We start from the raw sequence: 26,910 nt of genomic DNA, 5'->3' as shown, positions 1-26,910 counted from the left end.
GAACAACTTTACAGTGTGAAACATGAGTCCAGGTTTTCCTTCCCTGATTTTTCTGACATGTAACACACCTTTTGGCTGTTTCTGTGGCTACATTTCTGAATTTTGGATTCCACCATTGATTTGAGAACCTGTGATTCATCGTTGCTGGACCACTGTGACCCAAATTGTGTATTTGTTGAGCCAAATATGGCAGCAGTGATTCGGGAGCAACATACTTTCCCCCTTTGGTCCAGCAGCCAGATGAATCGACGGTGGCTCCTTTGTCTAACCATGTCCATGCTTCATATAGAGGAACATCTTTGTACAAATCAATGATAGATTCAGGAGGCAGAATTGTCTTCTGTGCTGTACTACCTGAACACACTTGTACAGTTACATAGGAACAAGCCTGTTTAGCTGCTACATCTGCAAGAGCATTACCTTTAGCTTCTGTAGTGTTAGTTGTGAGATGTGCTTTCACTTTGATCACCGCTAATTTCTTTGGAAGTTTCATGGCAAACATAAGATCTTTCACTAATTCAGCATGCTTAATGGGGGATCCAGCAGAAGTTAGAAACTGTCTGCTTTGCCAAATGACACCAAAATCATGAGTAACCCCAAAAGCATACCTGGAATCTGTGTAGATATTTGCAACTGATCCTGAAGCTAGTGTGCATGCTCTAGTTAAAGCTACCAGTTCTGCAGCCTGAGCTGAAAAATGATCTGGAAGACGACCTGAAGCTACCACCTCAGTGGTGGACGTTACTGCATAACCTGCTCGTCTGTTCCCTTCAATTACTTGAGCTGAACCATCAACAAACAACTCAAATTCTGCATTTTCTATGGGAGTTTCTGCTATTTCACTTGTCGCTGCATATGTAAGCGTAACACAATCATGAGTCATTTCGCCTTCATCTTCTAACACAACTTCAGTCATTGCAGACATCATACATGTTGAGGGGTTCGTGACTGGTGCACGCTGTAAAACAATGCTGTGAGAGTAGTAGTTAACCAATTTCCCCAACGAGAGGAAGTGACAGAAGTGACTTTTGCTTGATTCATTAGTGCGGACACTGTGTGAGGGCATCTTACATTTACAGTCTGACCTAACACCATTACTGATGAAGCCTGAAGCGCTAGATGAACTGCCTGTACTGCTCTGAGGCATGGTCCCATACCTTGAGCTACTATGTCAAGTTTACCAGAATAGTAATGAATTGGACGTAAACTGCCCCCATGATCTTGCATTAGACATGCAGTCATAAAGCCCAAGTGTTCATGGACATAAAGCACAAAGGGTCTATCAGATTGGGCAATTCCTAATGCTGGGGCTTGACATAGTGCTCTCTTCAAATCATTGAATGCTTTGAGGTGAAGTTCTTCCATACAAACAATATCTAAATCTTTACCATGGCCTTTCAACAAGTCATAGAGAGGCTGAGCAATCGAGGCATATTCTTCAATCCACGGTCTACAGTAATCTGCTGTTCCTAAAAATGAGCGTAGTGTTTTAATGGTAGTAGGCGGAGGTATGGCTTTGACTGAGGCCACTCGATCCTGTGTAATGGATCTATTTCCTGCACTAATTGACCTATGGCTAAGCCACGCCCCCAAACGTGATGAGCCAATCACAGTGCACATAGCTAACCCAATACACTCGGACATTCTCTGCTTCCACGTCCATTGAAATGCATTGCAGTTAGTCAGTTTTCATTCATTTTTATCTGTTTTTTCTTGTCATTTTAAGTTTAAAATGGTCAAACGGTGTGCATGGGGTACATTCAACTCCAACACTAGGTATCCTGAGAGGCTGGGCGACGGTGTGTATTTTTTACCCTTTCCCAAGCCACATCTCAACCGAGATAAGTGTCTGCTCTGGATTAATTTATGCGGTAACTTAGACCACAACACCAACTAAACGTGGATAAATTAAACAAGGATGTCTACATCTGTTCTAAGATAAGTCAACAACGTATTTGAACGTTATCTTTAACATCTCTAAAGTAACGTTATCCTAGCTTCTAGCTGCGTTGCAGTTTGACAAGAGTACAGTTTGACAAAAGCACAATGTTGTGTTTTACACAAATATAAGTAGGCTAAACACTTTGCAGTTTTAATGATGTCCTGTATGAACAAAATGGAGTATGTTTTTATGTTTCCACTGTTCGATCGCGATCGCGCCTGCGCCTCTCTCTCTCTGACACACACACACACACACACACATTCCAGCATTGCAATCTTGATCTCGCAGCCTGTTCATTATGCTGCGTTCACACCAAACGCGAATAGAGCGTCAAATTTGCGCGTATAAAGCGAGCGTTTGAAGCGAAATAGCACCAAACTATAACGTTTACACACTGACCTGTAACGTTAAATCTTTGTCTGGAGCTGAAGCTTTTCATCGACCTTCTCAAAATAAAATGATTAATATAACCCTCCAATGCATAGTTAAGGCCCTTTTGGTGACTTTGAGATGATATATAATCTTTCTGTCTCCAAAAATCATCAATTGCCTCATGTGAAATGTCTCTTAACTGTGACAGCTGCCATAGCGCCTGTTACCGAATGTTGACTGTTTGTCCGAGTGAGTGGAGGGGGCGTGGCTTAGCCATAGGTCAATTGTTTGACCCAGAAATGTGACTTGCTTTTTAGCAATTTGAGCTTTGTGAAAGCTGCATTTGTGTCCTTTTTTATGCAAATAGTCCAACAATGCTGCCAATTCAGTTTGATGTACCTCGTGATCTGTCGAGGCAATCAAAATATCATCAACATATTGGATCATAGTGGACCCATTCTGGATCACACAAATCACGTCTGACAGCCTGATGGTATATGGTCGGGGAGTTTTGAAATCCCTGAGCCAATCGGGTCCACTGATATTGTTCATGGTCAACTGTGAAAGCTAACCATGGCTGGCTGTCAGAGTGCAATGGTACAGAAAAGAATCCATTAGACATATCAATTACTGAAAAAATCGTACAATCTAATGGTAAGCCATTACAAATTGTAGATGGATCTGCCACTAGCGGGGTGATTTTATCAATGTTTTTATTGGCTACTCTGTAGTCTATGGTGAGTCTCCATGTCCCATTGGATTTCTTGATGGGCCATATGGGTGAGTTACAGGGACTGTTGGTTTTAACTAGCACTCCTTGCGTCAGCAACTTTTCTACAATAGGTGTGATTCCCTGTATGGCTTCCTTACTGATCGGATACTGTTTGGTAACCGGGGGTGGAGTTCCTGTCAGTTTGACTGGTTCTTCACCTGTCAATAAACCACAATCATCCTTGTCATTAGCCCAAATTGGATGATTCAGTAAGAAAGCATACTCTGGAGGGATTGCATTATTGGTAGAAACGTGTGCTGAGGAAATCTTAATGCTAGCAGATTCTGAGGACATGTCTAAAGTTAGATGTACTTGTCTCAGGAGATCCATGCCTAAAATTGCACCTGTATTTAATGGAGCACATAACAATTTTGTCATCAGAGTTTTCGGGCCAAATTGTACCTCTATGGGCGGGGTTTCATACAAAACAGAATCTTCACCTATTACGCCAGTTAAAGAAAGTTTGGTTTTCTTGTACGGGATGTCTAAACCTTTAGCCAATTTTGTAGGAATTATTGTAATCTCTGCACCTGTATCAAGCAAAAAATCAATCTCTTTCTCTTTTATGCTACCTTTCACAAAAATTATTTTGTCATTATGATGGATTACAGGGGAAAGGTAGCTACTCACAGCCCCAACAATTAGTTTTTTTCCTGGTCTTGTTGTGCTCTTAGAAGAGCCTGAACGAGCTGTCCTAAAGTTTCAGTGGACACTTGCGGAACTACATCAGGGTTGTAAGCCGGCTGAGAAGGAGCAGAATTATGCATAGCATTTCTTTTTGTATCTTGCAACTTCTTCCTACACTCTCGCTCCCAATGTTTTGTAGAATGTCCTTTTTTAGACCACCTGTTTTCTTGTTTCGTTGGGTTAAACGTAGCTGCTGCTATTCTCACTTGGGTTTTAACATCAGCATCTCTTTCCCATGTAGCTAATCTGTCTAGGTTACTTCTGAGAGTTCCATTAGCCCACGTAACATGTAGGAATGGCAAGGCTGATCTGTACTCAGCTATAAGACCATCTGCCCAAATACGGATTAGAGCTCCTCTATCATCTAGTACACTTTCGGAATCCTCCACTATTCCACTGTAAGTTGCAGCTGCCTGACAAAATCTTTCAGTGTATTCACTTATAGTTTCTCCTTTCTTTTGTACACATCTAGTAACTTTCGACCAATCTATTTTGGGTCCTAAGAGATTCTTTAGGATTTTCAAAACACCTTCTCTCAAATCGCCTTTACTGGCTTGTTGCAGTTCGGAAGTAACAGCAGACTCAAAACTGTTGAATTCAGATTCAGTTAGAATTTGTGACATCAGCTGTGTAACTTCTGGCAACGACATGTCGTAAAGACGCATTTTACTGATCAATGCCCTTCTAAATTCAGAAAATTCTGTGCGTGCTGAGGGTAAACTCTGGGATAGTTTTTCGATATCTTTGGGTCCTAGCGCTTTGGCAACAGCTTGTATTTGGACAACAGAAGAGTTGGGAGGAACACTTTCAGTTACCTCAATTCCCTGAGACCTTCTCCTTGCCCCACACACCTTCACTGAATCTACTGGCTTATCAGTTACTGATTGGATGGTTACATCTGTTTCAAAGAAAGCTTTTAAATCAGGATAAATGTTTTCCGGCTGACTAAATTCTCCCTCATCAGTTTTTTCTGCATCTTTGTTGTGGTGTAATTTCTTAGTCAAAGAAGGTATTCTAGCACGGAGCTCATTGTTCTGTTTCTCCAGCTCTGAGTTGCGTTTAGACTGTTCTGTAGCTATTGCTAAAACAAATTCTCTGTGACAACAAATAATGGCTTTCACTTTGTTCTTGCGAATACTGGCTCCTAGTACCTTTTTACAATCTTCCATTGACCATGCTTTGTCTGGATGAATCTCATATTTCTTTGTCAAATCCAATCTGACGGACTTCGTCACTATAGAGTCCATTTGCTCTCCCAACAATGTTTTAAATTCGCTTTCTGACCACAATGGAGCCGCACGACCACCTTTTTCAGTAGTGGGGATCAGTCTGGCATTTTTCCTAAACATTTTTGTGAGTTTTCTTTGTTACCACACAATCAAAAAAAAAAACTAAAACTTCTCTCTAGTGTCTACACAGAGGGTACCCTTGTTAACACATCAGCTATTGTTAACTCTCCAAATGACCAACACTTCACACTTAACTTCCCTGCCTACAAGAACAGAGGATAAACAAAATATTAAACCAAAATATTAGCACCTTATGCTAACCGTCCCTGATAAAGCAGAGGATAAATCTTCACTAACTTTACAGAGGATAAACCTTCTCTAGCAATGTAGAGGATAATGCAATTTCATCTCTTAAAAAAAACTTTTTAGAGGATAAACCAAAATATTAGCACTAATGCTAAATCTTCCTTTTAAAGCAGAGGATAAACCTTCACTAACTTTATAGAGGATAAACCTTCTCTAGCAATGTAGAGGATAATGCAATTTCATCTCTAAAAAAAACTTTTTAGAGGATAAACTTAGTTAACCAAACCCTGCAGCTGTCTGTTAACTACTTCTCTGAACGGCGCAGAGGATATCAAACTTGTACTGGTCTTTAAAGGTTCTTTTGAATAGAGTAGCACTCACCAACCCTTGGTTGTAAAAGAAGATTCAGTCTGGAAATCTTTGTTCAGCTGGAAGTTTCGCTCTGGATTCCAAAAGATGCAGTCTGGAAAGCAGATCTTTTGTTGAGCTTGCTGTTTCAATCTGGATTCAGGTGAAGAAGCTGGAACTCTATCCGGGTCACGGGGCACCAAATTGTTGTAAACTCAGAATCGAAGACCAGGAGACTTGGTTGTTTCTTCAGCAGGATTCTTTATTGAGATCACAAGCTGTCGGTAGCTGCAGTCACCAAAGTCTAACTAAAACATTATACATTGTAGTTATATACATTCCAAGGGGGAGGGATTACATAGAGGCGGGAAATCTGAATAAAGCATGCAAATGAAGTGGGAACACACCCTACTCTGAGAGCACTACCAGTCCCATTGAATCAGCATAACTATTCACATGCTGATACTGGCCAGGAACTCCAATTCCAAGAGCCATCCCAGACAAAAGGTGAAAGTCAATCAACCTAACGATTCAACGTCTGGGCTCCGAAAGGTGAGAATCTCAGTGATCTGACTCATTTAAAACACAATAGAGAAAACAGGTCTGGCAGGAAAGGAGACTCTTGCTGGAGACGCAATAATCATCTGAAATCAGTCTACTAAACTTTATCAGTTTATATACTATTGCCGTGGAAAAACTAAATTAAACATTTAATAAATATGTAATACAACAGTATCCTAGAGACAAAGATGAATTAATGATAGTAAGAAGAGGATCTATGACCTCTGGAAGCATCTATTTCAGTAGCTTAGTCGGTATAGGGTCTAACATGTTGTCGGTTTAGATGATTTAATGAGTTTAGCGAATTCTTCCTCTTCTATAGCAATAAATGAATCGAATTTTCCTTAGGGAGACTACAATGCACTCCCTGATGCGATACTGTGGTAGACGGTTGCATAGTTATAATTATGTCCCTGATATTATCAATCTTATAAGTGAAGAAGTCATTACTGGTGTGTTGCTTGAAAATTTCTGGGCTTGAAGCTTTCTTTTTCGTTAGTTTAGCCACTGTTTCAAATAAATACCTAGGGTTTTGTTTATTTTCTTCTAATAGGGTTGAAAATTAAGCAGATCTAGCAGCTTTTAAGGCCTCTCTGTATGCAATCGTGCTCTCTTTCCATGAAATGCGAAATACCTCTGGAGTTTAGTTTTGTTTTCTTCCAGTTGCGCTCCATTTTTCGGGCTGCTCATCACTCCTGCGAACAGGAAGGGGGCTAGAGCAAATTACAGTGCCTGACATCATACTTGCAAGTTCACACACCTCTTTAATATTAATTTTGGTGATCTCTGACTGGTGGAGTCGAACATCATTTGTGCCGATGTGAATAATAATCTTAGAGAATTTACGATTAGCATTAGCCAGCACTTTTAAATTTGCTTTGATGTTAGGCGCTTTGGCTCCAGTCAAACATGTGACTGGTGGCTGGTGTCTCTATTTTCACGTTCCGTGTAATAGAATCGCCAATAACTAGGGCACAATCAACAGGATTCTCAGTGGGTGTTTCACTGAGTGGGGAGAACCTGTTTAATATTGTTATCGGAACGGAAGAGCGGTGTTTTGTCCCGCGACTACAGCGTCTCACTGTCACCCAATTGCCCTGCTGCACGGGCTCTACTTCAGCCGGAACCGAACAATGTACAGAGTTCACTAAGCTAGTCGCATCCAAAGCAGTATCTAAAGCCCTTGCACCCTTACAATTAACCTCGATTAAAGTTTGGATGTGTGTCTCTAATTCTGAAATCTTCCCCGTCAGCTTTACTATATCCCTGCATTTATCACATGTAAATCCTGTGCTGACAGAGAAGGATATGCTAAACATGTTGCATGAGGTGCAAGTAACAATAAGAGGAGAAGATGACATGACTTACCGTGTTTGTTGACTGATCTTACTCACCTAAGTTGTTTGATGGACTCGTAAAAGGCGCAAGAACAATAAATAAATAAATAAAGAGCGCGCAGATGGCACGCTAACAGGCTAGCGAATTACTAGCGTGTTGTGCTAGCAATAACGATTTAAATTGAAGCTAGCTATGTCAGGTTAATGTGTGATGTTGAGTAAGTTATATTTAGCAGTATAAACAACAAGGAATGATAGTAAATAATGATTCAAAACAGAAAGATATACGAAGCTTTCAGACGCGCAACGAGGCAGACAGGAGCAATCGACAGGAGCCTTTTTTTAATTACTTAAGCCTTGTATTTTTTAAATAAGTTGTATTAATAAAGTAAAGGCATAGAACCAGTTTATTTGTAGTGCACTGACAATAGTTTTATATAATTAGTTTATTAATTAAATTAATAAAAAGACAAAAAGACCTTGAGATATGTTTGGTAATTGTACCTGAATGAATTGAAAATCAATTTGCTACATTTCAGATTAATATATTTGTTTTCCTTCATTTTAATTAACAGTAACTTAAACACTTTGCAGTTTGAATGATGTCCTGTATGAACAAAATGACGGAGTATGTTTTTATGTTTCCACTGTTCGATCGCGCCCGCGCCTCTCACACACACACACAAATATAAGTAAACACTTTGCGACTTTTCGACATGTTCCAGCATTGCAATCTTTACATCGCAGCCTGTTCATTATAGCCACAGAGCTTCAGAGCTAAGGCGGAGCTACAGATTAGGTGTCCCTAAAGAACCTGCATATCTAACTGTAGCTCCGCATTATATTAATTAATTTGCACGCAAGTTTTATTTATTTTTATACCGTGTATTCTCTGTGTAAATATGCACCGAACCATGACGCCCGTACCGTTTCGGTTCAATACGGATACATGTACCGTTCCACCCCTAATATATATATAATATTTCTGATTATGGCATAGCTTTCTCCCCAGCCAATTAGGCTAATAAAGTAATGATTAGAAAAACACAAATGCTTGATCAAGGGCCCGGCCCGGCGGGAGTCTCTGTGTGTTCCAGGTCCCTCCAGGATCAAGCAAACACCGGACGCAGATCCTGCAGATCCTGAGTTGGTGTGTGTGCCAGGCCAGGTCTAGAAGGTCTGGAGTCTCTGTGTGTCCCAGGTCCCTCCAGGATCAAGAGTTGCCACCTGTGCCAGATCTCTCCAGTTTAGATGACAGTGAGTCATTATTACGCTGGTTCATATTATTTCTACCATCTGTTATTTTCTATGTTCTATTCTTTTTGTTAAGAATAAATATGATAAATATGATTTGACATTAACTGCTTAAAAATCTGAACATGATATTTGTTGTACTATTTTGATCTTTAATTGTATTGATTGGTTGGTGCTGGTCTAATAGTCATTCACAGAGATGTTTCTAATAATTTGCTATTCATTTTTCTTCATTTTAGAAAAAGCTAAAAAAAGGAAGAATATAAATGGACATACAAACCCGATTCCAAAAAAGTTGGGACACTGTACAAATTGTGAATAGAAACAGAATGCAATGATGTGGAAGTTTCAAATTTCAATATTTTATTCAGAATACAACATAGATGACATATCAAATGTTTAAACTGAGAAAATGTATCATTTTAAGGGAAAAATAAGTTGATTTTACATTTCATGGCATCAACACATCTCAAAAAAGTTGGGACAAGGCCATGTTTACCACTGTGTGGCATCCCCTCTTCTTTTTATAACAGTCTGCAAACATCTGGGAACTGAGGAGACAAGTTGCTCAAGTTTAGGAATAGGAATGTTGTCCCATTCTTGTCTAATACAGGCTTCTAGTTGCTCAACTGTCTTAGGTCTTCTTTGTCGCATCTTCCTCTTTATGATGCGCCAAATGTTTTGATCTGGACTGCAGGCTGGCCATTTCAGTACCCGGATCCTTCTTCTACGCAGCCATGATATTGTAATTGATGCAGTATGTGGTCTGGCATTGTCATGTTGGAAAATGCAAGGTCTTCCCTGAAAGAGACGACGTCTGGATGGGAGCATATGTTGTTCTAGAACAGGGATGGGCAACTTCGGTCCTGGAGGGCCACTGTCCTACAGAGTTTAGCTTCAACCCTAATCAAACACACCTGAACAAGCTAATCAAGGTCCTCAGGATTACTAGAAAATTACAGGCAGGTGATTTTTTCAGGGTTGGAGCTAAACTCTGTAGGACAGTGGCCCTCCAGGACCGAAGTTGCCCATCCCTGTTCTAGAACTTGGATATACCTTTCAGCATTGATGGTGCATTTCCAGATGTGTAAGCTGCCCATGCCACACGCACTCATGCAACCCCATACCATCAGAGATGCAGGCTTCTGAACTGAGCACTGATAACAACTTGGGTTGTCCTTGTCCTCTTTAGTCCGGATGACATGGCGTCCCAGTTTTCCAAAAAGAACTTAAAATTTAGATTCGTCTGACCACAGAACAGTTTTCCACTTTGCCACAGTCCATTTTAAGTGAGCCTTGGCCCAGAGAAAATGCCTGCGCTTCTGGATCCTGTTTAGATATGGCTTCTTTTTTGACCTATAGAGTTTTAGCCGGCAACGGCGAATGGCATGGTGGATTGTGTTCACCGACAATGTTTTCTGGAAGTATTCCTGAGCCCATGTTGTGATTTCCATTACAGTAGCATTCCTGTATGTGATGCAGTGCCGTCTAAGGACCCGAAGATCACAGGCATCCAGTATGGTTTTCCGGCCTTGACCCTTACGCACAGAGATTGTTCCAGATTCTCTGAACCTTTGGATGATATTATGCACTGTAGATGATGATAACTTCAAACTCTTTGCAATTTTTCTCTGAGAAACTCCTTTCTGATATTGCTCCACAATTTTTCGCCGCAGCATTGGGGGAGTTGGTGATCCTCTGCCCATCTTGACTTCTGAGAGACACTGCCACTCTGAGAGGCTCTTTTTATACCCAATCATGTTGCCAATTGACCTAATAAGTTGCAAATTGGTCCTCCAGCTGTTCCTTATAATGTACATATAACTTTTCCAGCCTCTTATTGCTACCTGTCCGGAATGTGTAGCTCTCATGAAATCCAAAATGAGCCAATATTTGGCATGACATTTCAAAATGTCTCACTTTCAACATTTGATATGTTATCTATATTCTATTGTGAATAAAAGATAAGTTTATTATATGAGATTTGTAAATTATTCCATTCCTTTTTTACTCACAATTTGTACAGTGTCCCACTTTTTTGGAATCGTGTTTGTAAATACAGATATTAAAAAGAAGATAATAACTGTGTGACTTCTATGTAACACAGTATATCAGGACTGTGCTTGTAATCTCTCTAGTGTTCTTGGAAATTGGCTGAGCAGGAACATGAACTTTTATTCATACAGTGAGGAAAATAAGTATTTGAACACCCTGCTATTTTGCAAGTTCTCCCACTTGGAAATCATGGAGGGGTCTTAAATTGTCATTGTAGGTGCATGTCCACTGTGAGAGACATAATCTAAAAAAAAAAATCCAGAAATCACAATGTATGATTTTTTAACTATTTATTTGTATGATACAGTTGCAAATAAGTATTTGAACACCTCTCTATCAGCTAGAATTCTGACCCTCAAAGACCTGTTAGTCTGCCTTTAAAATGTCCACCTCCACTCCATTTATTATCCTAAATTAGATGCACCTGTTTGAGGTCGTTAGCTGCATAAAGACACCTGTCCACCCCATACAATCAGTAAGAATCCAACTACTAACATGGCCAAGACCAAAGAGCTGTCCAAAGACACTAGAGACAAAATTGTACACCTCCACAAGGCTGGAAAGGGCTACGGGGAAATTGCCAAGCAGCTTGGTGAAAAAAGGTCCACTGTTGGAGCAATCATTAGAAAATGGAAGAAGCTAAACATGACTGTCAATCTCCCTCGGACTGGGGCTCCATGCAAGATCTCACCTCGTGGGGTCTCAATGATCCTAAGAAAGGTGAGAAATCAGCCCAGAACTACACGGGAGGAGCTGGTCAATGACCTGAAAAGAGCTGGGACCACCGTTTCCAAGGTTACTGTTGGTAATACACTAAGACGTCATGGTTTGAAATCATGCATGGCACGGAAGGTTCCCCTGCTTAAACCAGCACATGTCAAGGCCCGTCTTAAGTTTGCCATTGACCATTTGGATGATCCAGAGGAGTCATGGGAGAAAGTCATGTGGTCAGATGAGACCAAAATAGAACTTTTTGGTCATAATTCCACTAAACGTGTTTGGAGGAAGAAGAATGATGAGTACCATCCCAAGAACACCATCCCTACTGTGAAGCATGGGGTGGTAGCATCATGCTTTGGGGGTGTTTTTCTGCACATGGGACAGGGCGACTGCACTGTATTAAGGAGAGGATGACCGGGGCCATGTATTGCGAGATTTTGGGGAACAACCTCCTTCCCTCAGTTAGAGCATTGAAGATGGGTCGAGGCTGGGTCTTCCAACATGACAATGACCCGAAGCACACAGCCAGGATAACCAAGGAGTGGCTCTGTAAGAAGCATATCAAGGTTCTGGCATGGCCTAGCCAGTCTCCAGACCTAAACCCAATAGAGAATCTTTGGAGGGAGCTCAAACTCCGTGTTTCTCAGCGACAGCTCAGAAACCTGACTGATCTAGAGAAGATCTGTGTGGAGGAGTGGGCCAAAATCCCTCCTGCAGTGTGTGCAAACCTGGTGAAAAACTACAGGAAACGTTTAACCTCTGTAATTGCAAACAAAGGCTACTGTACCAAATATTAACATTGATTTTCTCAGGTGTTCAAATACTTATTTTCAGCTGTATCATACAAATAAATAGTTAAAAAATCATACATTGTGATTTCTGGATTTTTTATTTTATGTCTCTCACAGTGGACATGCACCTTTGATGACAATTTCAGACCCCTCCATGATTTCTAAGTGGGAGAACTTGCAAAATAGCAGGGTGTTCAAATACTTATTTTCCTCACTGTATGTGTCAATTTCAGCCCGTTTACTGATATTATTTGTAATCTTCACACTGGTTGGTTCCTCGCCTGATCTACACAGGTGTGTTTAGTCACAAGCAGTTCAGTCTCATGCTGTTGTGTGTTTTTCAGGATCCTTTGACTCTCTTTATGAAGTGGGAAAGAAACTGGCATCGGCATCCCATGGCATTGTCCATGAAGGAATTCGAAAGTCAGACGGCACACAAGTATGTTGCTCTTTCTGGATACACCAAACTTTTTGCCTCTTGTTTCCTTCTGTCTTTCGAGTCCTGACATAAACATCAGTGATTACAGTTTCGATCAAAACATGTTTTAAAGAAGATTGTAGATTATCATGTAAACACTATTGGGACATATCATTAAGTAAGAGTCATTTTACAGGGTGTAAGCCACATCTGGGCCGGAGGAAATTGTTTGTGTCCGTTTTCAGTGTGTGGGCCAGTTTTGGGCCGAAGAACCAGCAAAATCTGGGCCAGAATTGAAGGATATGAGGCCCAGAGGTGGGCCAGACAGATTTAGCTTTTTTTGTTCAGTTCTTAGCTAATATGATATACTGCAATATATATAATACTTCAAAGTGTATTTAATATAGTTTACTGACTGCTGCTTTGTACATTAAAATCAGGAATGGGCAAACGATTACTAACTCGTTGAGTAATTACTTTTTTTAAAATATTTTGTTGTTCAGATCAGCCTTATAATACTGAGACGAACGGAAGGTTTCAGTCACTTTTTTGCTGAGATATCCGAGATGTATTATCTTGTGGAGTGTGTCATTGAAATAGCCTTGTAATGTCACAACATCCTAACAGTGAGTGATGTCACATAGCACATCAGAGTTTACGAGTGTACAAATACACTGTTTCATACAGCATGTTTGTGTGTTTTGCAGGTCAAGACTCCACCATGCCAAGGGGAAAAGGTCCTCCTCGGCACATCTCCGCTGACTGCATCATCTAGGCCTTAGGATGGTTCCACAAAGAATTGACTGCACATACAACATGACTTACTTCAAACTAAAGATTTGACTTTACATAAAGATCTATTTGTGTCTCAGTAGTTAATCCAGGATGGGCCTAAAAAAACTTACAGCTTACAGTTCATTAAATAGTTTAACACAGCTAACTCAACATTAATATCTTGTAATAAGTATTGGAAATGGAGAACAAATGATTATGAATTCTTCTGATGAATCCCCACAAATGGTATATATTAAAGGATGGAGATGACCCAGAAATAAGAAATGTTGATGTAACAGACAAGGTTGAGATTTTTATGGACGATCTTGTAGTTGAACACCTCAACGCAGGGTATTCAGAGTGTTGAACAGTATAAGTATTTGGGTACTGTCTTAGATAACAAATTGACTTTTTCCCCAAATACTGATGCTTTTTGTAAGAGGGGGCAGCAAAGATTGTATTGTTTGCGGAAACTAAGGTCATTTAATGTGAATAAAACATTGATGTGAATGTTCTACAGATCCTGTATTGAGTCGCCATAGTCCTTTTCATTGTTGTGCTGGTTTAATTCTCTGAATGTGAAAAATAAGAATTATATTGAGAGGATTGTAAATCAGGGAAATAAAATAACGGGAAGGAAGCAGATGACTATGGCCCAGTTATATCATAGACAGGTTTTATGGAGGCAGAATCTATCTATAAATTACAGGAACGTCTGTCTGTCTGTTATTAGCATATCTCTCGAACCGTTAGTCCAATGGATTTCAAGTGTCTTGCTACGGGCACGAGTAAGTGCAGTGCCAAGTTTGGCGTTGTTTGGATTAGAAATGCAAAAGATATTGGTAAATATATCGGTAAAAGAAGCACACATTGGCTTTTGCCGCTCTAGCCACTGGCCACTCCCCCTCTCACACTGACACTGAGCGAGCACAGCTGGCCACTCCCCCTCTCACACTGACACTGAGCGAGCACAGCTGGCCACTCCCCCTCTCACACTGACACTGAGCGAGCACAGCTGGCCACTCCCCCTCTCACACTGACACTGAGCGAGCACAGCTGGCCCCTCCCCCCTCACACTGACACTGAGTGAGCACAGCTGGCCACTCCCCCTCTCACGCCACTCCCCCTCTCACACTGACACTGAAGGCTTGTTCGACTTCATGCAGCTCTGCGCAGACCGATCGGCGGCTGACTTGAAGCATTGCATGCCGGTTAGAAATTTTGTCCGACTTGATACAGCGCCGACGCCACGTGACTGTGACGTATGCCATCAAAGTACCGCAAGAGCGATTCGAGAGTAGCCGGAGAACTCAGCCAGCGCAGCTTCTCAAGAGCGGCTGCACTGGGCTGATGACGACACAGCTCTTCCACGATTGGCCGGATTCACCGCATGACACCGATCACGTGTGTTTTGTGTTTATTCGAACAGCTTTAGTTCCTCTAAAGCTCACAAATCAGTTTTTTATAACAGTAAACACTCTTTTCATGTAGTTGCGATGTTATATTGTGTCATGTTTATCAAATTAAAACTGATTAAAAAACGTAGACTCCACTTCATTGATAGTAGCTTATGTTTAACTTTATTCTTGTTCAAACAGACGCTGCATGAAGCAGTACATAAAGTATTGAATGAAAATGTCTCTGAAACATCTGTGTATTATTTGGCAAATATTGCATTTATTTCACTTCAGCTGTGGTAAAGTATGCGAACACCACGTGAGCGGTCACTACGGGAACCAGAAAGTGTCCGACTTCACGTCTCCGTTTGCAGCTCCTCCCCGCCTGCACGCGGCTACTCTTGACGATCGTTTACATCCAGCCGCAGCCGATGTCAAACACCCCTTGAGAGAGCACAGCTGGCCACTCCCCCTCTCACACTGAAGCTGAGTGAGCACAGCTGGCCACTCCCCCTCTCACACTGACACTGAGCGAGCACAGCTGGCCACTCCCCCTCTCTCACTGAAGCTGAGTGAGCACAGCTGGCCACTCCCCCTCTCACACTGACACTGAGCGAGCACAGCTGGCCACTCCCCCTCTCACACTGACGCTGAGTGAGCACAGCTGGCCACTCCCCCTCTCACACTAAAGCTGAGCGAGCACAGCTGGCCACTCCCCCTCTCACACTGAAGCTGAGTGAGCACAGCTGGCCACTCCCCCTCTCACACTGAAGCTGAGTGAGCACAGCTGGCCACTCCCCCTCTCACACACACACACTGAGTGAGCACAGCTGGCCACTCCCCCTCTCACACTGACACTGAGCGAGCACTGCTGGCCACTCCCCCTCTCACACTGACACTAAGTGAGCACAGCTGGCCACTCCCCCTCTCACACTGACACTGAGCGAGCACTGCTGGCCACTCCCCCTCTCACACTGACACTGAGTGAGCACAGCTGGCCACTCCCCCTCTCACACACACACACTGAGCGAGCACAGCTGGCCACTCCCCCTCTCACACTGACACTGATGGTGTGTTCGACATCGGCTGTTCATTTACAGCAGAATTTGAATTCGGCTCATATTTGAGTTATTTTCCTGTTTATTACTGTCAAGCTCCTTTTAAACAGTCTGTACTGTATGAGTTACAGGAATAAAATCCAAAGGGAAATTAAAATTTAGTGTATTAATCATTTATCATGACTTGAGCAGGTTTATAATAGCATAATTTCACTATGCCATCAAAATAACACAAAACACAGCAATGACACTCGTTCAGCCTTTATCAGGGTTTTCACTCGCTTTGCATTTATTCAAATTCAAAAAAGCTGAAAACAAATCAGGTAATTTCACTGCAATTAAAATCTGACTTAAATATATAAAGCTTATAAATACTGAAATAAGATAATTACAAATAAAATATCACTTTCACTGTAGATATTCAAAGAACAGCATGAAATATTAACTTAAAACTACTTGAAATCACACAAAAGCAAAACTTTCTTAAATAATTCATACCATTTTTTAAAAACAATGTTTTGTTTTTTTGATATATTGTTCATATTATGATATCATGTGCATATGCTGATGAATCCTGCCTGTCATCTGTGGATCATATAACAACCATAAAGTCATAAAAAGTAACAATTAAAAAGAAAATCTGAATGATTATGTAAAAGCGTAACGTAGAGGAGTGATATAGTCTGAAACGGTCCTACCTAACGCAGCAGCAGGGAGTGTTCTCACGAGTCTTGCTCTGCTGTCACTTTCTGATCACACCAGCCTGATTTACAGAGGATTTCAGTGTTATTCACCATTCAAAAATAAAACATCATCAGTCTTTATACTATTAGCCTGGGGCAACCTTAGTTCCTTTTAAAGGAAAGTAATGAGTTACATAACTTTTGCGTTACTTCTCACCTGGGCTGGGCATGTTTTTTCTTGTTTTTTTATAACAAAAATGTTTTATCCTTGGGCTAATGTTCTATATTTTCTAACTGAAGATCCTTTCAGTTTAACTGAATCATTGAAGGTCAGCAGCAAGTACATTTGTCAATAAAGTGAGATTAAATGCATAAAAATATTTGTTTTATTTAAGATATTTAATTATTGGAGGTTTACGTGGTATTCTGATTTTGCATTTCACTGATTTTATTCATTGTGAGGAATTCTGATTCTGTTTTTTAAAATCATCCTACAGTTTATTTCGCACTGGTAGGACAATCTGATGAGGTATTTTGCACTGTAAAATCACATAGCTGCCTTTTGAGTTTAGCTTGGAGTGAGATTTATGGGGGGGGGGGGGGGGGGGGGGGGATTTATGAGATTTTATTAAGTTTAGTGACAACATGTTAAAATGTTTACATGGTACAATTTCTGGTAAGCTACGCTTTTTTATTATTTCAATTCAATTATTGTGATTTGATTTAATATGGACTCATTTGGATAAATATTAGGTACACAAGATAGGCATTAATTTTTCTCAAGAAAAAAACTACTCACCTAATGCTGTAAACATACAGAGAGCCCTATCAGCTGGCAGTATTATTTAAGGTTAACAATAACTCAAATTGAATATAATGCGTTTTTTTATTATAATAACAACTTTATTTAATGATATAAGTAAAAATATAATAAATATGTAATATAGTACACATATCTAGCAAAATACTCTCTATAGCTCTTTTTTTTTTAGCCTATTATGGTCATTAAATGGCTTTCCTGAGGTAAATGTTATGTGACATAATTGTTCTCCAGCTGTTTTATTGACCCCTTTGTTTGATTGATTGGTCGATATTATGTATGAGGAATATACATTTCGGTAAGTTGTACTGTATCTTTCAACTGTTCATTCGTGTTTATTTACTATTAGCTAGTAGAGATGATCGGGTCACGTGCCGCTAGGGATCTGTCACGTCACATTTACAAGCGCCAAAACGGTATTTATTGTTTGAATTTCGTAATAAACTTGACAGAATCTGAGAGCTGAGATTTTTTTTATATCATAAGTAACCTGCTCTGTCTAGTCTGTCTCGGTCTCCGTGTCCTCTTTTGCTTCGCGCTTTTTCTGTGCGTGAGAAAATGGATGTGTGGCGTGAGAGCGTGAACCATGGTCTAACGTTAAGGATATTCGGTAAAGTTACACTGCACAAGTATTCTATGTGGTCACAGACGCGAAGCAGAAACGCACAGTAGGATTTTACGATGTGGTAGGATGAACCGATAGATATGGCTATTATTTTGCGCTACGGTAGTAAAATCCATAGACAGTATATAAAAAATAAAATAAAAATCAGTAAAATCTGACAAGGTTGGACAGAGCCACAGAACACCCGGCCTTTGGACCCGGAAGAAGCAGTATTATCGGAGAGTGGTTACGTCACGACTTAGCCGAATAGTTCCAAGTTTAGGTTGCTAAGCAACACATAGAGCAACAAACACTGACAGCAGTGAAATAACTTATAGCAGTATCCAGATACAAATAATATTCAACAACCGCCATTAAAACCTGAAAGAAGAAGAATACAGATATCCAGATACAATTGTTTAAATTGTTTTATTTAGATAAAAGGCAACATGTTGCATGGGATATATTTCATTAACCGGTGTATCACCGCTATATTTGAGAGAAACCCCAGCAGCAGCTCAACAGATGCGCCTCAGAACACGACAGGTAACGTTAACATTAATACAAATCAAAACTCATATGCAGAAATAACAGTCCCAGGTTGCCAAAAAGATGTGAATGGGACAACGATGGCCCAAAATCATGTGTTGTGCCGAATTTCGTCCAAAATCTGTCCCGAATCTGGATTCCAAATGAAAATGTATATTCCTAATGATTTTTTTAAAACCATGGTTCATGTAACGTTACCACAAATTGCATTACCACAGTTTAACCATGGTTTTACTAGCTGCTAACGTATGTATCTTGAATTATACATTTAAGCCCAGAGGACAAGGAGTGCACGGGCTTTGGGCAGAGGTGAAGGGGCAGGCGGAGTTTCCTTTGCAGCGCTAAGTTCGCAGCGGTTCGCCGGGAGTTTTCAGATTGCACGGGCAGCAGGTAAGTTAACATTAAGCTAATACGGAAAAGTTACATTTATCCTACCATGCTACTGTAAAAGTTGCGGCAGCATGTGCGTTATGCTTAACAATCATAAAAGTATAACTTAATTGCAGCCGCATGAGTCTGAGTCTGAGTCTGACAATGTCATTCGTTTTTGTCCAAGGCCAAAGCAAGTGTTATTAGCTTGGGGAAATAACGTTACATCTAGTGAAAGGTCATTTGAAGTCCATGTCCAGCTCTAAATTGTAAGGAATTTATACCTTTGATTTCAAAGTCCACTTTACAATAAGGTTCATTTGTTTATTATTTATATTAACTATCATGAGCAAAACATTTGTTAGGCTACTGTAGGCCTGTTTGTTAATCTTAGTTAATAATAATACAACTTTTAATTGTTTGTTCATGTTATGTCACAGTCAGTGCATTAACTAATGTTAACACATACAACTTTTGATTTTAATAATGTTTTAGTAAATTCTGAAATTAATATGAACTAAGATTAATAAATGGTGTAGAAGTGCAGTTCATTAGTTCATGTTAACAAATTTAACTAATTACCTACTTGATTATCTGTTTTGTTTGGTAAAGTAAATACTATTTAGTAATATTATCATAATTTCCCTATTTTTGTTTGATGTGTTATGCATTCTAATTGTATCAACGTCTTCATCACCGACAAAAATCGGTGTTGCCTACACCGTGTTATCCTCTTTTTAAAATTTGCACCCTGTTGACTTCAATGGGGCAAGTTTTAAACCTGCTTTTAGCCTCTTAACATCCTTGATGTGTCATTACAAGTGCACAGCCAATGTGAGTGATTCCTTCAGAGTGAACACGGTGAATCTGACTGCAGTAGATGTGAAAGATATGAATAAAAATGAAGTTAATTCAGCCAGCGCTCATACCTGTATTTACATCCTGTTTACGGTCAAAGTCCACAGTAGTCTATTGTCAAGTTGTGATCATAGGTAACTAAGCAACAGTGGAGAACTCGACAATCGACTACTGTGGACTTGTCGTTGTTCTCTGTACTGACAGCACTCCAAATTTACCAAAAAATTAGCTCAATGTTAAAATTGACCAGAGTTCTCCTTTAAAAGCAGTAGCCTATACCAATTATTGCACTATGCTGTCACTAAACTCTATAAACTAAATAAAATAGTGTTTAGTTAGGCTACCAAATGTTCTGTCAATCAATAGCCTACACTTATTGTTTAGTTTGTGAGTCTGGTTATTACCACCCTGATTCATGTCTGTTTCAGCCTGATGTTTCTGATGTTAGTTTTAATTTTTCCTTAGGCTACATGCAGTCTGAAGGAATGACTAGCAGCAGTGAACCATCGACCAGCGCTAATCCACAAACACCTGAACCATCGACCAGCGCTAATCCACAAACACCTGAACCATCGATCAGCGCTAATCCACAAACACCTGAACCATCGACCAGCGCTAATCCACAAATACCTGAACCATCGACCAGCGCTAATCCACAAACACCTGAACCATCGACCAGCGCTAATCCACAAACACCTGAACCATCGACCAGCGCTAATCCACAAACACCTGAACCATCGACCAGCGCCGCTGCGTTATCTCCCGAAGAAGAGCCAGCAGAGCGTGAGTGTCCAGTTATCATGCAGTGCTGTAGTCTAGTTTTTTGTAGCGAGTAAACAGAGATTTCTACACCCTTAGTTCTAGAGACAATTCAGTATAGCAACAGCCCCCTGCTGCTCCGGTTACGTTAATGAGAACATATATGCTACTTTTACTTACAGTAGAGGTTTCACGTACCACTGGATTCATGTCCATTTCAATCTGTTGTTCTGGTTTTGTTTGTAATCTCCACTCATACTGGCTCCTCACCTGATCTGCACTGGTGTGTTCAGTCTCATGCTGTATGTTAACACGTTGTTGCTGTTTGTTTTTCAGTGAGCTTAATGTTTCCTGAACCGACACAACTATATCAACACTTTCGGTCTCTTTATAAAGTGGGAAAGAAACAGGGATATGATGATCGTGTCTATGAAGGAATTAGAAGATCGGACGGCCAGAAAGTATGTTGCTCTTTCTCCATAACCAAACGTTTCATCTCTTGTTTCCTTCTGTGAACTTTGAGTCTTGACATAAAAATCAGTGTTGACAGTTTTAATCTTTATTTTTTAGGTTGACATCAAATTTGTTGAGAGGTGCAGACTTTGGGAAACATCGGTAAGTTGACAAGACTTTATTCTTCATGAAATTCTCTAGTAAGAATTGGTTTGTTAAATTCGGTATGTATGAGATATAACTGAATTACACAACCAAAGCCTAGAAGCATCTGTTATAGAGTTCATGTAAAGTTTTCCCAGTAGCTGGGTTTCCATCAGGTTGTTTGAGCGGACGACGTGGTATTGGTAACAGTAAATGAAACACCGTCAGCGAAACAGTAGTGATGTGTGTCGTTCGACTCAATGAGCGACTGCTTTAAAGGTTGTATCAGCGATTTCAGGCCCAAACATAAATGATCACATTCATCTAATCTTTCCTAACGATCCGCTAGCTGTCAAAAAAACGCGTCTCTGTAGGCAGCCTAGGCTCTGAGATCTGCAAGTCAAGTCAAGTGATCTTCATTTATATAGCGCTTTTAACAATGTAGATTGTTTCAAAGCAGCTTTACAGAGATAAACGTATAATTTAAGGTAAGATTGTTTTGGCTTTATAGCGGTTCTTTAATAAAGTTATTTTCCAGCTAAAGTTAGTTTTGATTGATTCGCTTCCGTTGCAACGATCATCTGCACACAAAAACAGTTGTGTTTTGTGGGTGTTGTGAGGTTTTGCACGAGCGCAAAACACGAGCGCAAAACCTCACAACACCCTCCTCCTGTCGGTGATTGGTTGGAACACTATTTATTTTGGTTTTGAGTGGTTGGTGAAACCAATTGTTTTTGTGTGCATATCTCAGAGCCTAGGCTGCCTACAGAGACGCGTTTTTTTGATGCCATGCTTATGGGGCGGGCAGCTAGCGGATCGTTAGGAAAGATTAGATGAATGTGATCATTTATGTTTAGGCCTGAAATCGCTGATCCAACCTTTAAGAGAACGGTGAGAGTCAGTTCCCGCCTGAGAGCTGTTTTCTCTTTGTGTATTTTTGTATGTTAATACAAGTAAGGATAATATGATTATCCTTTCGCTACACTGCTCAGCCACACGACAAGTAGTCACTCGCTTAATGTTATTTTGATGTGTTTTCATCCTTAATATCAGGTCAGAAAACAAGAGCAGTAACACAAGCAAACGACGTAGCATTTGAATGCATTTTATTAACAGACAACTTAAAGACAGAACGTAGAAGTTTGTAAAGTGAAACTGTCATATCGAGCAGGGACGACCTTTAACAACCGTATAAATATGGTCTGTTTTAAGTGTCATATGCTTACAGTGGTTTTATTTTCAATAGTTCCATATAAATCGAATTAATTTGGCAAATGCGTTTCCATCTCCCAATATTCGCATTAATCCTTTTTCGCACAAGTCAAAAACCTCCTCAAGCGAGTGTGTGAACTTTTTTGCGACTTGAGGGATTTTTTTCTCATTTGCCGTTTCCATCGCGTTTCTGATGCGAGACTTCAAAAAGTGCATAAAAACAGGCTGATGGAAACATAGCTAATGCTTTCATCTTTCATTTCCCTCACTCTTTAATTTGGAGATTTGAAATTAGCGAATGTTTTGTCAATCTCTTTTCTTCAGCCTGAGTTTGTTGAAGAGGGAACTACATTGCGGAAAATGCAAAAGGCTCCAACTTGCGACCATTTCATACGGTTATATGAGCGTTTCATCTTGAAAGACCAAAGCATCCTGATAATGGAACATCTTCCTGCCTATGTGACCTGGAGTGAGTTCATCAGAAGAAACGGAGGGCGCCTGACTGAAGAGACAGTGAACCTCATCATGAGACAAATCTTGGTTGCAGTGCATCACTGCTCGGATAATGATCTTTTATACCCAGTACTCAAGAGACTGATACTGATCAACCCAGAAACCCTGCATATAAAATATGCACACATTGGCGAAAAAGACCTTAAAAGTGAGTTGGCTTTTTGAACACAGATCACTGATGACTGATGACTGGTGATGTTTTACTAAACACTGGAAATGTATTGTTTGCAGGAATTGAAAACACGGAAAATGTGTTCTATGAAAACAGTGCTCTATCTGTACTGGCAAGTCGGAGAAAAGGTAAGTTCGATAACAAGAACGAAGTGGAAATAACATTGCTTGGAAAACATATAAAGCTCTGACACATAAAGTGACAGTAAAATGATATAAAGTGTCAAACCTTGTTGACGAATGAGCAAAGTGTAAAACACGGGGGGACTGATAATGAATGTTAGCAGTGATTAAATGTTCATGTCATAGTAACAGCAACAAATGCTTTGTATTTAATGGTAACATTCACCTTACGTGTAGCCTTCTACAGAAAGGTCAAATGTGATTAATCCGCTTTCTTCTGAAAACTTTCACAGAACAAAGGCTTGCTGCTGCAAAAGTCTACTTGACTTCAGAGAACATGACAGATCATCCCTGGATTGAGGATTTGCTCATCGAATCTATGAAAACTATTCAGGGTGTCCGCGCGGTAGTAAAAGGTAATAAAAAGAATCTACCAAAATTAAGGCCCTTGAAAGGTAGTAAAAGGTAACAAACGCAACTTGACTTGGTAGTAAATTTTTCGTCCAAAATCTGTCCCGAATCTGTGTTCCACATGAAAATGTATATTCTTAATGATTTTTTTTTTAAACCATGGTTCATGTAAAGTTACCACAAATTGGTTGTATTACCACAGTTTAACCATGGTTTTACTAACGTATGTATCTTGAATTACATTTAAGCCTAGTTGTAACAGACATCTACAAAATAACAACAGAAAGACAAGTTACAATTTAATGATACAGCCAAATAGTGTCCTATTATTCTAATTGAATTTATTGATCAGATTTAAGAATTTGAAATGAAAGATGAAGCATACATTTAATAAAATTACAGGGAAAATGCCCTTTATAAAGGTAGAAAAAATTATTCTGATAAGAGTGTATTAAGGAAATGTAATTTTGCCAAAAGAAAAACTTTTATTTGAAATACATTTTAATTTTAAAGCAGCCTACTTCAGTGTGATATGCTATACCATCGTGCTTAACACAGAGAATTTGAATAATTGTAATGATCAGGTGCAGATATCTAAATCAGAGAATATCATAGGTTTGAGATTTTAATCCAAACTGAATCAAGATCGGAATAAAACCACAAGAATTAAAAGAAATTGAAATTAAGAAATTAAAAGAATTAAAGAAATTGTAAAATTTGTATCTAGCAATATTAAAAGCAGTAGCCTATACCAATTATTGCACTATGCTGTCACTAAACTCTATAAACTAAATAAAATAGTGTTTAGTTAGGCTACCAAATGTTCTGTCAATCAATAGCCTACACTTATTGTTTAGTTTGTGAGTCTGGTTATTACCACTCTGATTCATGTCTGTTTCAGCCTGATGTTTCTGATGTTAGTTTTAATTTTTCCTTAGGCTACATGCAGTCTGAAGGAATGACTAGCAGCAGTGAACCATCGACCAGCGCTAATCCACAAACACCTGAGGCATCGACCAGCGCTAATCCACAAACACCTGAGGCATCGACCGGCGCTAATCCACAAACACCTGAGGCATCGACCAGCGCTAATCCACAAACACCTGAGGCATCGACCAGCGCTAATCCACAAACACCTGAGGCATCGACCGGCGCTAATCCACAAACACCTGAACCATCGACCAGCGCTAATCCACAAACACCTGAGGCATCGAACAGCGCTAATCCACAAACACCTGAACCATCAACCGGCGCTAATCCACAAACCCCTGAGGCATCGAACAGCGCTAATCCACAAACACCTGAGGCGTCGACCAGCGCTAATCCACAAACACCTGAACCATCGACCAGCGCTAATCCACAAACCCCTGAGGCATCGAACAGCGCTAATCCACAAACCCCTGAACCATCGACCAGCGCTAATCCACAAACACCTGAGGCATCGACCGGCGCTAATCCACAAACACCTGAGGCATCGACCAGCGCTAATCCACAAACATCTGAACCATCGAACAGCGCTAATCCACAAACACCTGAACCATCGACCAGCGCTAATCCACAAACACCTGAACCATCGACCAGCGCTAATCCACAAACACCTGAGGCATCGACCAGCGCTAATCCACAAACACCTGAGGCATCGACCAGCGCTAATCCACAAACACCTGAACCATCGACCAGCGCTAATCCACAAACACCTGAACCATCGACCAGCGCTAATTCACAACCACCTGAACCATCGACCAGCGCTAATCCACAAACCCCTGAACCATCGACCAGCGCTAATCCACAAACACCTGAACCATCGACCAGCGCTAATTCACAACCACCTGAGGCATCGACCAGCGCTAATCCACAAACACCTGAACCATCGACCAGCGCTAATTCACAACCACCTGAACCATCGACCAGCGCTAATCCACAAACACCTGAACCATCGACCAGCGCTAATTCACAAACACCTGAACCATCGACCAGCGCTAATCCACAAACACCTGAGGCATCGAACAGCGCTAATCCACAAACACCTGAACCATCGACCAGCGCTAATCCACAAACACCTGAACCATCGACCAGCGCTAATCCACAAACACCTGAACCATCGACCAGCGCTAATCCACAAACACCTGAGGCATCGACCAGCGCTAATCCACAAACACCTGAACCATCGACCAGCGCTAATCCACAAACACCTGAGGCATCGACCAGCGCTAATCCACAAACACCTGAACCATTGACCAGCGCTAATCCACAAACACCTGAACCATCGACCAGCGCTAATCCACAAACACCTGAACCATCGACCAGCGCTAATTCACAAACACCTGAACCATCGACCAGCGCTAATCCACAAACACCTGAACCATCGACCAGCGCTAATTCACAAACACCTGAACCATCGACCAGCGCTAATCCACAAACACCTGAACCATCGACCAGCGCTAATTCACAAACACCTGAACCATCGACCAGCGCTAATCCACAAACACCTGAACCATCGACCAGCGCTAATTCACAAACACCTGAGGCATCGACCAGCGCTAATCTACAAACACCTGAACCATCGACCAGCGCTAATTCACAAACACCTGAACCATCGACCAGCGCTAATCCACAAACACCTGAACCATCGACCAGCGCTAATCCACAAACACCTGAGGCATCGAACAGTGCTAATCCACAAACACCTGAACCATCGACCAGCGCTAATCCACAAACACCTGAGGCATCGACCAGCACTAATCCACAAACCCCTGAACCATCGATCAGTGCTAATCCACAAACACCTGAACCGTCGACCAGCGCTAATCCACAAACACCTGAACCGTCGACCAGCGCTAATCCACAAACACCTGAACCATCGACCAGCGCTAATCCACAAACACCTGAACCATCGACCAGCGCTAATCCACAAACACCTGAACCATCGACCAGTGCTAATCCACAAACACCTGAGGCATCGACCAGCGCTAATCCACAAACACCTGAACCATCGACCAGCGCCGCTGCGTTATCTCCCGAAGAAGAGCCAGCAGAGCGTGAGTGTCCAGTTATCATGCAGTGCTGTAGTCTAGTTTTTTGTAGCGAGTAAACAGAGATTTCTACACCCTTAGTTCTAGAGACAATTCAGTATAGCAACAGCCCCCTGCTGCTCCGGTTACGTTAATGAGAACATATATGCTACTTTTACTTACAGTAGAGGTTTCTGCAATGGTGCGTT

At 40.8% G+C, this 26,910-nt stretch overlaps 1 protein-coding gene and 2 long non-coding RNA genes across 3 annotated transcripts; all 3 read left to right on the top strand.

Moving 5' to 3' along the window:
* The first annotated feature begins 8,066 nt into the window (after positions 1-8,066).
* LOC311083573 lies at positions 8,067-14,039 on the top strand. The gene is made up of 4 exons (XR_014606319.1): positions 8,067-8,811; positions 12,719-12,813; positions 13,296-13,418; positions 13,500-14,039. It is a non-coding gene; the product is annotated as an uncharacterized lncRNA (long non-coding RNA).
* A 4,923-nt stretch (positions 14,040-18,962) lies between these two features.
* On the top strand, positions 18,963-23,150 carry LOC311083048 (serine/threonine-protein kinase prk-2-like; the record flags this gene model as incomplete). Its single annotated transcript, XM_084114298.1, has 5 exons — positions 18,963-19,067; positions 20,370-20,687; positions 21,000-21,124; positions 21,234-21,278; positions 22,797-23,150. The coding sequence occupies exons 2-5, from the start codon at positions 20,375-20,377 to the stop codon at positions 23,148-23,150; spliced, it is 837 nt and encodes a 278-aa protein (XP_083970424.1). The 5' UTR covers positions 18,963-19,067; positions 20,370-20,374.
* Positions 23,151-23,233: 83 nt separating this feature from the next.
* Positions 23,234-24,816, top strand: LOC311084099. Its single transcript, XR_014606429.1, has 3 exons — positions 23,234-23,285; positions 23,573-23,695; positions 24,629-24,816. It is a non-coding gene; the product is annotated as an uncharacterized lncRNA (long non-coding RNA).
* The last annotated feature ends 2,094 nt before the right edge of the window (positions 24,817-26,910 follow it).

Source organism: Abramis brama, assembly GCF_963993115.1.
Source record: "Abramis brama genome assembly, chromosome: 5".
NCBI classification, from domain to species: domain Eukaryota; kingdom Metazoa; phylum Chordata; class Actinopteri; order Cypriniformes; family Leuciscidae; genus Abramis; species Abramis brama.
The sequence above is the reverse complement of the archived record's forward strand: the minus strand, read 5'-3'. Positions and strand labels throughout refer to the sequence as shown.